Source organism: Oncorhynchus gorbuscha, linkage group LG02, assembly GCF_021184085.1.
Source record: "Oncorhynchus gorbuscha isolate QuinsamMale2020 ecotype Even-year linkage group LG02, OgorEven_v1.0, whole genome shotgun sequence".
Classification (NCBI taxonomy): Eukaryota; Metazoa; Chordata; class Actinopteri; order Salmoniformes; family Salmonidae; genus Oncorhynchus; species Oncorhynchus gorbuscha.
The window spans coordinates 58,341,117-58,354,409 of NC_060174.1; the positions used below are offsets into that span (position 1 = coordinate 58,341,117).

The 13,293-nt window shown below is 40.1% G+C and overlaps 1 protein-coding gene across 1 annotated transcript in view; it reads left to right on the forward strand.

Annotated features, from left to right (window-relative positions):
• The window catches only part of LOC124005302 (beta,beta-carotene 9',10'-oxygenase-like), a 102,421-nt gene that overhangs the window by 11,029 nt on the left and 78,099 nt on the right, over positions 1-13,293 (forward strand). The window contains exon 2 of the mRNA XM_046314440.1: positions 11,945-12,161. Within this exon, the coding sequence (XP_046170396.1) occupies positions 11,945-12,161 (217 nt within the window). The remainder of the gene's footprint in view (positions 1-11,944; positions 12,162-13,293) is intronic.

Here is a 13,293-nt window from a genome sequence, read left to right on the forward strand (position 1 = left end):
ATAGAGGAGGAGTAGGATAAGGGTACGGCTAAAGTCTACAAGAACTGGTCATCTAGTGCTTTCGGAACAGAGAGTAAAAGGTGCAGGTTTCTTGTTGCGGAAGAATAGATTCAAGGCATAACGTACAGACAAGGGCATGGTAGGATGTGAATACAGTGGAGGTTAACCTAGGTTTTGAATGACAATGAGAGAGGTTTTGAATTCACAAAACTCCTTTTTTTCACAATTCCTGATATTTAATCCAAGTAAGAATTCCCTGTCTTAGGTCAGTTAGGATCACCACTTTATTTTAAAAATGTGAAATGTCAGATTAATACTAGAGAAAATGATTTATTTCAGCTTTTATTAATTTTATCAGATGCCCAGTAGGTCAGAAGTATGCATACACTCAATTAGTATTTTGTAGCATTGCCTTTAAGTTGTTTAAATTCGGTCAAGCATTTCGGGTAGCCTTCCACAAGCTTCCCACAATAAGTTGGGTGAATTTTGGCCAATTCCTCCTGACAGAGCTGGTGTAACTGAGTCAGGGTTATAGAATAGGCCTCCTTGGCCGCACACGCCTTTTCAGTTCTGCCCACACATTTTCTCTAGGATTGTGTTGGAGGAAATGATGGTTGAAATGACTAATTATGTATACATTCCAATCAGAACTGACTAGTCCAAATGCTATAATATACTGTACATATGAATTTTCTCTCTTGCTCCCATTCCCAATTGTATATAATGTAGTCAGGAGTTTAGTAACAATGACGGTCTGTTCCTTGTACAAATGAATGTACTATTTCCAGGTGGCAGGAACGGACTATCTCCAGACTGTCTAGAATGCTGATTTATACTGACTGACCTTGACTTCAGGCGTGGAGCAAAAGCTCGAGAAACTATAGGGCCTCTATGAAGAGATAGAACATTTAGAAAACGCTGACGTCATTTTCAGTTTATAACCTGTAGAAAAATGTGTATGTGGCAGTACTCTCTTGAAATAAACGCTGTTACCTGACTTTTAAGACTGGTCTCGATCTACTTCATGCATAATTAATGAATTTACAACTCATTAATGAAATAGAAAGAGTGCGAATTTGGTTTTGGCTACAAAACATATAGGAATTTAGAATTCCTCTAACAATTGGTCCTTCAATCCCGGATCTAAATACCCCTCCCTCCCTGTTATCTGGAGGTAGTACGCTGAAAATCATGCACGGACAAGTTTTTGACTCGTTTTACTAAAGCCCTGACCTCTGAATTGAGGTTCAAATTCAGGCCTGCGTATTATCACGGAGTACAGGGAAGGTGACAGATTCAAACAAACAATGCTTTCCCAGCCAGCAGCAGGTAAAGTAGCCTTTATTCTCGATTCTGGGGGGATTTCTTTAATTGATGTTCTGAAATTTTCAGGATTCATCAATAATGGGAGCTTTGCTATTCCCACAGGGTTTGTATGACCATCATACACTGGGTTTTGTATAACCGATATACACTGGGTTTGTATGACCATCATACACTGGGTTTTGTATAACCGATATACACTGAAGCAGGTTCGAAAATAACCTGTGGTAATGTGCACTACCGTAAATAAACTAAACTTAATCATGAGAGGCACACCCGCCCGAGATTAAGACGGGATATTAAATAGGTACTGGGGGATAGGACGGTGAGAATGCGCAAGATACAAATACTGGGCGTGGGGAGACGGCAAGAATGCGCAAGATAACTGGATTGGTCATTTGAATAGTGGCAGTATTGACCATCGTTCCGATTCAACTAATACTACGGAAATATCCAAATAAGGAGGAGAGGGGACTTAAATCTAAATAAATTAGATAAAAGCCATATCTATAGACAGGAAAGTTCCATGCATTAGTGGCGTGAGATAACGATTATTAGCGTTCTTTAAAAGCCCTCTGACACAACCGGAAAATAGGATATAAACTAGGGCTTTACAAACCCTGGGCTTATAGTTGTAAGGTAAGTCCTAATATCTGATTCAAAAGTCAAAGCTATTGATAAGATTTCCATAAAAGAGACACGCAAATAGTCAGACAGAAAAGGAAGGATTGTTTAGAAATTCCTCAAAAGAAGTGTCGGAAACTAGCGGGAGATTACCGTAATACGAGAACAAAGAGAATGGAAGGGTGGCGTCCAAAATCTGACTCAGACAAAGAACCTGAATGGAAGCTGATATTACGAATATAGCAAGGAAGGGTTTTAAATTAGGACGATTTTCTGGGAATTCCCGGTGTCGAAGTTTTGGGACTACGGACAATTATAATAATAATGTTGAGAAAAATGGATAAGGGGAGTCAAAAGAAAAATACAAGATGGTTTAATTGTAACGAAATTGGAAATTTCGCCCAGGAGTGTAACACTCCCTGCAAAAGTCGTCAACAGGTTGTAATTTAACTGTGGGGAAAGTCAGAGGCGACAATCGAGTAAAGAAAGAGAAGGTTCAGATACAAAGGGAGCGAGATTAACGAGAATTCTAATTGAGAGAAAACTTTGGGCGTCTAAATTGGGGCTATTTTCTGTTGTCTAAATGTCGGAGTTACAAATTTAAACAGAGAAGATGAGTCTATTTGCGGAGAATCATAATCAGTTCCAGGATTGGTAGTATAGTGGTGAGCGCAGCAGTCTCATCCACGGTTCGGTTCCCGTCCGAGGCGGTTAACTAAAATTGATTTTAGATTGTAATTGACCTATTTGCATGTTTTGCCTGAAAAATACGGTCGCCAGTGTTTGTAAAAGATATGAAATGAACGTTTATTATGTGTTTTAGATAGAATTGAAAAAATAAGTCATTAAAGATAATGGCGAGACAATTTCGATGTAATACGCTATTTTGCCCAAAATGATCTGGTGGAATAATGTATTGAGATGGGAGTCGTATTTAAATAAAAGTATCATAGAAGAGAAAGTCACCTAAACGTAAATGTAGGGAATAACGGAGAGATACGATACAATTTCGGGCTATCCGGACGTTATAGCTATTTATGAATCGACTGACATATGATAAGTTAAGCAAAAAACATGGTACGTTTAAATGTTAGAGTATGGTAAGTTGAGAAGTTGGGTTGGTTTTACTTTGATGATTAGAATTTAAAACTAAACTGAATAGGGAATATATATGTTTTACAGAGGCAGGCAGAAGTGTGATGATGTTTCACGTTGAACAACATCGTTCCTCAAATTTAAACCGAGAAAAGGGGTTGTGGCATTTAGAGGGAAAATGCGTGCATTATAGCTTAGAGTTACTTTTCAAAAGCGGCCAGAAGTTCCAAATACATTTCTTCAAAAAAGGAGAAGTATCGTACAGATGTACAGCATGACTTATTAGCCACTCCTTTTGCCCCATCTCTTACAAGCATACAGTTTATCAAATCCTCATCAATCCATGGAGCCTTAACAGTTCTATCAGTCAGTTTCTTAACAGTTGCATGTTTATCAATAATTGGAAGAAACTATTTCATAAATTCATCAAGTGCAGCGTCTGGATGCTCCTCATTAATCACATCAGACCAACAAATATTTTTAACATCATCCACTTAAGAGTCACAGCCAAATCTTTGGTATGATCTCTTATCCACTATTTTAGGCCCAGCTGTTGGAACATTGGCTTTCCTAGATATAGCCACTATATTGTGATCACTGTATCCAATGGGTACGGACACAGCTTTAGAACAATCTACAGTAAAGATGTGATCGATACATGTGGATGATTTTGTTCCTGTATTGTTTGTAAACACCCCAGTAGGTTGATTTAATAACCTGAACCAGATTACAGGCACTGGTTACAGTAAGAAGCTTCCTCTTGAGTGAACAGCCTGATGAAAACCAGTCAATATTCAGTTCCCCAAGAAAGTAGACCTCCCTGTTTACATCCCATACACTATCAAGCATTTCACACATATTATTTAGATACTGACTGTTAGCACTTGGTGGCCTATAGCAACACCCCAAAAGAAAAGGCTTTAGATGTGCCAAGTTAACCTGCAACCACAACACTTCAATAACACTTGACATGAGATCTTCTCTAAGCATTACAGGGATATGGCTCTGAATATATACAGCAACTCCTCCCCCTTAAGCATTTCTGTCTCTTCTATAAATGTTTGTTTTTCTATGTTGTGTTTTGTGTTTGGCCTGGTATGGTTCTCAATCAGAGGCAGGTGTCATTAGTTGTCTCTGATTGAGAATCATACTTAGGGAGCCTTTTCCCACCTGTGTTTCGTGGGTGATTGTTTCCTGTTTTGTTGTTTGTGTCACCATTCACGACTGTTTCGGTTTTTGTTTCCTTTGTTATTTTTTGTATTTTGTCATGTTCAGTGATTATTAAAGTATCATGGACACTTACCAAGCTGTGCATTGGTCCGATCCTTGCTACTCCTCCTCAGACGAATCCGTTACAATTTCTAAGGCTATATATAGTAATATGGGCTAATTTCAGCCCTTTCCTGAGTAGTTTATCAGAGATAGACATGATATTGAAAGAGCAGACAAAGCAAGAGAAAAATATATAAATTCAGCATTCCATTAATCAATTGGTGTGTGTGTGTGCTGCGGGGTTGAGGCTGCAAACCCAAAAGGCTTGGCTCTCTCATCGCTTCCAAGCTTTTGGGTGGGATGGTGGACAATGAGCCTGTCATAGACAATGAGGATGTATGGAATGTCCTCACGCGCTCTGGCAGCTTTAATGGCTGGGATCAGTTCTTCCCTGTTCTGGCGCACAGCTTCAGGATAGTCCTTGTTGAGGAAGATTCTTCTCAAGTTCTTGGCTCTTTCCAGAATAGCTACCTTGTCCTTGACCCTCAGGAACTTGATCACTATCGGCCTTTGCCTTTTGCTTGGGCTGGTGGTGGGTTTTCCAGTCCTGTGGGCACGCTCCATCTCAATCTTCCCGTGGTCCATCTTCAATTTCTCAGAGATCATTTCCCTCACTTTGTCCTCAGACTCTATCCAGGTCTCATGTGGAGATTCTGCAATTCCGTCCACAACCATGTTGTTTCGCCTTGATTGTCCCTCGAGATTGTCTAATTTATCTGTTATTGTTATCATGGATTCACACACAGAACTGATGTCCTCTCTCAATGACTTACAGATTGCTGTCATCTTGCCATTCTCCTGTTTCAACTCGTCGAGCTCACCCTTGGAGAACTGCAAACGGTTATTCAGGTCCTGGACCTTTCTGGTCAGGTATTCCATTCTTTTATTAGTAGAATCCATGAGAATTTGGACAAAACACTTAAAACCATTTTCTTGTTGTTGTAGCAACTGCTTATAGGTTTATTTTTGTTTGTTTAAAAGATCCTTCACGTGTGATAGAAAGACACCACTGGCACTGACCTCAACGGTACTCCCATCGGCTTTGGTCTTTGTCATCGTAGCTAGCAAAGTATCTTAGGATGTTATTCCTCGCAGTTCCAGACAGGGCAGATCACGGGGAAAATTTAAAACAACAAACAGCAGGGATTTAGACAGCCACAAACCTGGGACAATCCGCGGTCCCAGCCACATTCGCTAACCATATCGCAGGCAGCGTTCTAGAACACCTCGCTAGCTTGATGTCCAGATAGCTAGCAGCTAGGCAAGCTGCGACGCCAAAAGCTCCTCAGACCCGTCCTTTGTCGGCAGGATAACTGGAAAGATACATGCAGTCCCAGCAACTGATGTTACGTGATCCAACATAAGAAGCTAGGTCGCTACAAAAAACTTTACCATATTCTTTTAAACAACTAACTTTCCAAATAAAGAAATCCAAGCTCTTCCTTATTCTCCGTACAACAGGAAGTGACTAAATTAATTATAGCAGCAGTGTAGCTGTGAGAGGGATTCTTAAATTCAGCTGTCAAAGCTGGGTCCGATGATAAAACATGCCAGTGTTTCTTGCCAGCATCTCCCACGTTTGTGAGTTCAAAGTATATGTGGCGGTGAACATTACAGAGTGTTCTTTAGCTCTAATGGGTCGTTTTAGTAGAAGTTCAGCTCATGTTTTCCCAATGCCAAATGAAGAGCTTCATCCACACATTGTGGAAAGTAGCCTATTTTTAGAATCCTATTGCGCATCTCTGCTGCTTTTTCTATATTGTCCTCCGTGGAGTGTCATATATGGCGCAGTCTGAAAAACTGGCTTCTTGAAGTCCTCTTTTTAATGCTTCAAGGTGGAAGCTGTCCCCCTGTAATAGAGTGTTTCTGTGTGTTTCCTTTCTATACAGTGTTGTAAACAGAGTTTCATTTGATTTCGCATTTCACATATCGAGGTAATGAACACTTTTAGAGTCACATTCAATAGTGAATTTGAGATTGGGGTCAATGTCATTGAGTAATACCCTAAAGTCTGACAGCTCTTCTCCCGTTCCTCCCCATATGCACATTTTTTTGTCAATATATCGATACCACTTCAGGATTTTATTCAAAAATAAAAAATTGTTAACAAAACTATAATGTCTTAGCTCTTATTACTTATTTATATAATAAGAAAGATTCCGAATACAAGGAAGTGAACTGGAGCTTCACATTTACTAAAACGAGTTAGTACCAGAACAACATAGATCAACACTGCTCAATTCTTAAAGGGGGCATCAGTAATTGACAGAACATAACAAAAATGTTGTTCAAAAATACCCACATAAAGATGAACATAGCTCGGAGCGAATGTGGAGCCCATCGACGTTCTATTCATTTGGAGGTAGTATTCATCATCAAATCTGGAATAGTTATATGTCAAAACATATTCAGCCAGCTCTAAAATCAAATTTGTTGGTGTGTATTCGTTGGTATCTCCATCTCTCAAATAGTGAGCTGGGCTGTGTTAAGAGAATTATGTTCTCCAGGAACATAACCCAATTTAATTATATTACTCTAAGCCTGAAACCCAGAGTTTGTAGGAAACTGGTTGAAATTAATCAGGCGGAGACCCAACTACAATGGTCAAATGTTTATTCACGGGAACATTCTACAGTCAAGAATACAAAACAATTCATTTTATACTGACTTCTCACGCCCACACATTCACACAAACATACATACGCACACACATACATACGCACACACATACATACGCACACACATACACACAAACATACACATGGCCTGCTAACCACACACTGTCTGTCTCACTACCCAGCCGACAGAAATAGTGACCTTGTCCTTGAGACGGAATGCTGGTATATAGACCCTCGACATCTAATGTGACCAAAATGCAGTCTTCTGTTAATATCGTTATTAGTGAGATTTTGTTTATTAAGTATATAGAGTATTTTACATATGATGGAAATGCTTGCACATGAGATTTAATAAAATAGTCTACGAAGGTTGACAATGGCTCTAGTGTTGAGCCTATTCCAGCAACCACTGGTCTACCCCATCACACCACTCTTATTAATCGTTACTCAAATAAAACAATGGGCCTTTATATACACCCAGTAATTCTAAGCATGTCATTTCTGTGGGTGAATTCTGAAACAATTACTGTATTGTGATGTAGATTTGTTTTTGGCATTACTTGATCTATTTTAAATGTAAAAATATGTTGGCTATGAAATGTAATTGGTGACGATGGAAACAAATAGAAATGAAATTAACAATGTTTTCAATATTCAACTTTATCCTCTGCAATACTTTTTACAGAACACTCTTTTGCTATCTACAATCTACAGTTGAAGTCGGAAGTTTACATACACTTAGGTTGGACTCAAAACTAGTTTTCCAACCACTCCAAAAATGTTTTGTTAATAACAAACTATAGTTTTGGCAAGTCGGTTAGGACATCTACGTTGTGCATGACACAAGTAATTTTTCCAACAATTGTTTACAGACAGATTATTACATTTATAATTCACTTTATCAAAATTCCAGTGGGTCAGAAGTTTACATACACTAAGTTGTCTGTGCCTTTAAATAATTGTAGACCTCCACAAGTCTGGTTCATCCTTAGGAGCAATTACCAAACACCTGAAGGTACCACGTTCATCTGTACAAACAATAGTATGCAAGTATAAACACCTTGGGACCACGCAGCCATCATACCGCTCAGGAAAAAGACGTGTTCTGTCTTCTATAGTTGAACGTACTTTGGTGCGAAAAGTGCAAATCAATCCCAGAAAAACAGCAAAGGAACTTGTGAAGATGCTGGAGGAAACCGGTACAAAAGTATCTATAAAGCGAGTCCTATATCGACATAACCTGAAATGCCGCTCAGCAAGGAAGAAACCACTGCTCCAAATTGTCATATAAAAAACCAGACGACTGTTTGCAACTGCACATGTGGACAAAGATCGTACTATTTGGAGACATGTCCTCTGGTCTGATGAAACAAAATAGAACTGTTTGGCCATAATGACCATTGTTATGTTTGTAGGAAAAAGGGGGAGGCTTGCAAGCCGAAGAAGCAACCTCACAAGCAGTATCATGTTGTGGGGCTGCTTTGCTGCAGGAGGGACTGGTACACTTCACAAAATAAATTGTGTGGATATATATCGAAGCAACATGTCAAGACGTCAGTCAGGAAGTTAAATCTTGGTCGCAAATTGGTCTTCCAAATGGACAATGACCCCAAGCATACGTTATGGCAAAATGGCTTAAAGACAACAAAGTCAAGATATCCGAGTGGCCATCACAAAGCCCAGACCTCAATCCCATAAAAAATTTGAAAAACGTGAAAAAGCGTGTGAGAGCAAGGAGGCCTGCCAACCTGACTCAGTTACACCAGCTCTGTCAGGAGGAATGGGCCAAAATTCACCCAACTTATTGTGGGAAGCTTGTGGAAGGATACCCGAAACGTTTGACTCAAGTTAAACAATTTAAAGCTAATGCTATCAAATACTAATTGAGTATATGTAAACTTCTGATCCACTGAGAATGTGATGAAAGAAATAAAACCTGAAATAAATCATTCTCTACTATTTTTCCGACATTTCACATTCTTAAAATAAAGTGGGGATCCTAACTGACCTAAGAAAGGGAATTTTTACTAGGATTCAATGTCTGGAATTGTGAAAAACTGAGAGTAAATGTATTTTGGCTAAGGTGTATGTTAACTTCCTACTTGAACTGTATATACTGACGAGAGCCTACATCTATGTTCACTCTAAGCTGTTCCGTGTGCGGGCACGCAGTAGTCAGAGACTGCCACACAGCTCCCTGGGACTGCCATGCTGTACACAGAAGAAATATCAGCAAACTAAGAAGCACAAGATTGAACTTCACTCAACATTCCAGACCTATTAAGGTTTCCCTTTGCTTTGGCAATTGTCACTTTTAATGCAACATACCGAAACAAAACAACTATGGAAGAGATTTTGCTCTAGGCGGACGCATCGCAGTAGAATTTTATTGCGCATGAATCAGCCCATACTCTTCAGACCTGTGCGACATAACCAGTTAGAGCTGCATTATTTCATTTGATATTTTCATTAACCTTTATTTAACTAGGCAAGTCAGTAAATAACAAATTCTTATTTACAATGATGTCCTAACCAGGCCAAACCCAAACGACGCTCATGGCCGGTTGTGATACAGCCTGGAATAAAATCAGGTTCTGTAGCAACACCTCTAGCACTGAGATGAAGTGCCTTCGATCGCTGCGACACTCGGGAGCCCTATATGCAAATAGATCATTTCTATTTATGGATCTGTGCCATTTATTTTGAACAGGACTTTGTTTACAGCTTTGATCGTGAGTAGATGCACTTGTTTTGAGATCAAAGGTGGGGCAACAGTACCAGGCAGCAGGCAGGTTCAGGCAGAGGTCGGTAATCCAGAGGGGGGTAAAGGTAAAGGTCGGCATGGTCAGGGACAGGCAGAGTGGTCAGGCAGGCAGGCTCGAAGTTAGGACAGGCAAGGGTCGAAACCAGGAGGGCGAGAAAAGAGAGACTGGAAAAAGCAGCTGAGACACAAAATGCTGGTTGACTTGAACAAACAAGACGAACTGGCAACAGACAAACGGAGAACACAGGTATAAATACACAAGGGATAATGGGGAAGATAGCCGACACCTGGAGGGGGGTGGAGACAATCACAAAGACAGGTGAAACAGATCAGGGTGTGACAACCTCCTTGTTTGAAGGACAAGTGGATGAACAGGTTAATGGTCAAGCCATGCATGTTTTTTTCCCCAAAGTCTAATGGAATGTAGGCCTACATTTAACTCCACACATTGGCTGCTACTGTAGGCTGAATTATAGAACAGCTATTTCCATGTTATTAAAATGTTATGCATTTTCTCCATCGCTTTCGATGGTATACCACTCTGTTAGATCTACATTATGATCAAATAGCCATAGTAGCTTACTTGGCCACTGTTAAAACTAACTTATCTCTTCCTCTTCCTCTCTACTGCCACCACAGCCTACATAACAAACACAAGTACCGGAGGCGGGACAGACAGTTTCCCTGTGATCGTTAACTTTGTGACTGACAGGTGCCTGTCCTGTCAATAGATGCATTTTGTTCATTCTAGCAGGGATGGGCATCTCCAGTCCTTGGGGGCCGGAGTGGTGTCACACTTTTTTCTCATCCCTAGCAAACACAGCTGATTAAACTAATTGCATTCTAAACTGAAGATCATAATTAGTTGATTATTGGATTCTGGTGTGTTAGCTGGGGCTGACACCAACCGGGCCCCTAAGGACTGGAGTTTCCAATCCCAGTTCGAGTGGGAGAAGGCCCGGCTAACTTTTTTTCTGACTCGCGAATTGAAAAGTAGCCTAATTAATTTAAGTGGAAAAAATAGGCTATCCGGCTAAAAATTAGTGTGTGTAACCTGCTGTATAGCAGACAGAAAGCGCTAGTGGAAAACACTCGTTAACACAAATATGAGCGTCTTAGTTCTTATTGTGGGACTCTAAAAACAAGTGTGAAGTTAGCACCATTAAGCATTCAGCCTATTATAACCATTGAACATACATATTGGACTGTTCAGTCTAAACTAAAGGTTGTGCTCCCATTGAAATGGGGTATCAGCCTACCCAGTGACACCAACAGAACACAACTATGTAGAGCTTACACATATTAGCATCTTAGGTCTTATTAGAGAACTTTAGCTGTGGGAAATCAGCTCACTATACAGCCTATTGAACATAGATATTTGACTGTACAGCCTAAGCTAGAGATTGTGCACCCATGAAATGGGGCGTCAGCCTACTCAGTGATACCCATAGAACACAACTGTGAAAAATTCTCAAATATTAGCTTCATAGCACTTATTGTGGGACTTTGAAACTGTTGTGAAATGAGTCACATTCAGCTCATAAGTCTGTCTACAATGTACTGAAAATTAATATTGCAATGTGCAGCCTTAGGTATGGATCCATGACATTGCATATCAGTCTACTCAGTGACATCCACATATTGCAATTCTGAAGAGTTTACACAAATATTAGCATTATAGCTCATAATAGGGAACTTTAACTATGGGAAATCACCTCACTATAGACCTGTTGCGTGTATTGACATTCATATTGAAATATAGAACCGTACCTATGTATCTTGGGAGTGTTCATGCAGGAACCAATGGGGTGCTTGGGGGATTCATGCAGGTACCAAATGTGATGCTCGAGGGAGGGGGGTATTCAAGAGGAACAAATAAGTTTTTTGCAAGGCAAGCATAAGGCCCCAAAAGGATTTGTGAAAGTATTTTGTGGTGGTGATTTTTCTGGTGGTAAGACTATGCATCTGCTTGGTGTATAAACAGTTCACTGTGACTGAGGCCTTGTGTGGAGAACTAAGGTATTTACTGAGCTTAATCAGAGCAAAAATCTCTTGCCAAGTCCAAACAGTCTTCATAATTACATTTTATAATCAAGCAATAAAGCACGAGGCAGTGTGGTATATGGCCAATATACCACAGCTAAGGGCTGTTCTTATGCATGACGGTCTGGTGTGTGTGTCGTGGGACTCACAGCATCCTAGAGGTTCAAGATACACAAAAATAAAAGTATCTATCATTTTTTTGCAGATGCGACCATCACACCGTCTAGTGATGCCAAGCCAAAGGAGCTCAATAAGTGTAACCAGCTAGAGCTGAAGGGTCTGGAGTCTATCGCCCCTCTGGTGCGGTCCGTGGAGGAGACCCCAGAGCCCATCGCCACAGAGTTGTGTGGGACCATCCCAACCTGGATCCGAGGCAGCCTCCTCCGCAACGGCCCAGGGAAGTTTGAGTTCGGAAACCAACAGTGAGTCAAACCTTTAGCCACATTTTTTGGAACAACTTGCAGCCATTAGACCAGTAGAATAAAACAAAAATAAGTACAAGTAGGCTACACATTGGCATATCAAGGATGGGGTTCAGAGACATACATCAACACATATCCTTTTTAGCAGTTCACCAAACTATGTTACATTTAACAAAAAAAATATAAGGACGTTAGGCTGTTTCCAGACCTGTTTGTGCTGTCTTGTCATCTCCTGTAGTGCTATGGACAACAACCATAGGAGTTGGCAAGATAATACAAACAGATCTAGAACCACGCTATACGAATGCATGATGAATCCACTTCCACTTTATTAATGACTAATCTAATCTATCTTCACTGTCCTATTCTATCCACTAACCCTGAACCTATCCCTAACCTTTAACCCATAAGAGTCTAAGCCATGTCTAGGGGGGTGGCTACTAAGCTATATTGAATTGTTTTATGACGGTCGTACCAGGATCATTTTGCTATTTGATTTTGAATTTTAAGAACCCTTGAAGACCCCTGTTATTAGCCCACATGGATAACACATTCACTACATGGAACAACAGATTGTTCCCCCAAAAAATCTAAAGGAAGATTGTTCTGAAGTGTCTGCACTATATCTGAGAGATGTTTTTTTATTTTTTTATTTACTGAACCCCCTTTTCTTTTCACTAAACAGACTCCATATATCCTTCCATAAATTTTTGGGATAGGTAATTGGGGACCTTCAGACAAGTCTTGAAGCCTGTGTGCATTCAAAAAGCAAAACAACCGACATGTTTGTGAGCGTCTCACCATATATTCGTTTGTAGTCCAAACAGTTCGGACACTGTAGACAGACGTTGGTAGATCAGCTGTACCGACTTCAGACTTGTCCCACATCAGACGAAGTGTAGATCAAAACAGAGAACACCATAATGTTCATAAGAGTCTCATCTTTCCATTGAGGTGTCATACTAGTTTGTAGGCTAAACAATTCGGATGCTACAAACGATTTTGTGAGAACCCAATTTGGTCTGAAAAACACTGATCTCGAGCTGTCACCTTTCTATTTTATTTAACTGTTATTTAACTAAGCAGATGTGGTGGATTGAGATGCATCCAATGCAAAAACAACAGATGTCTC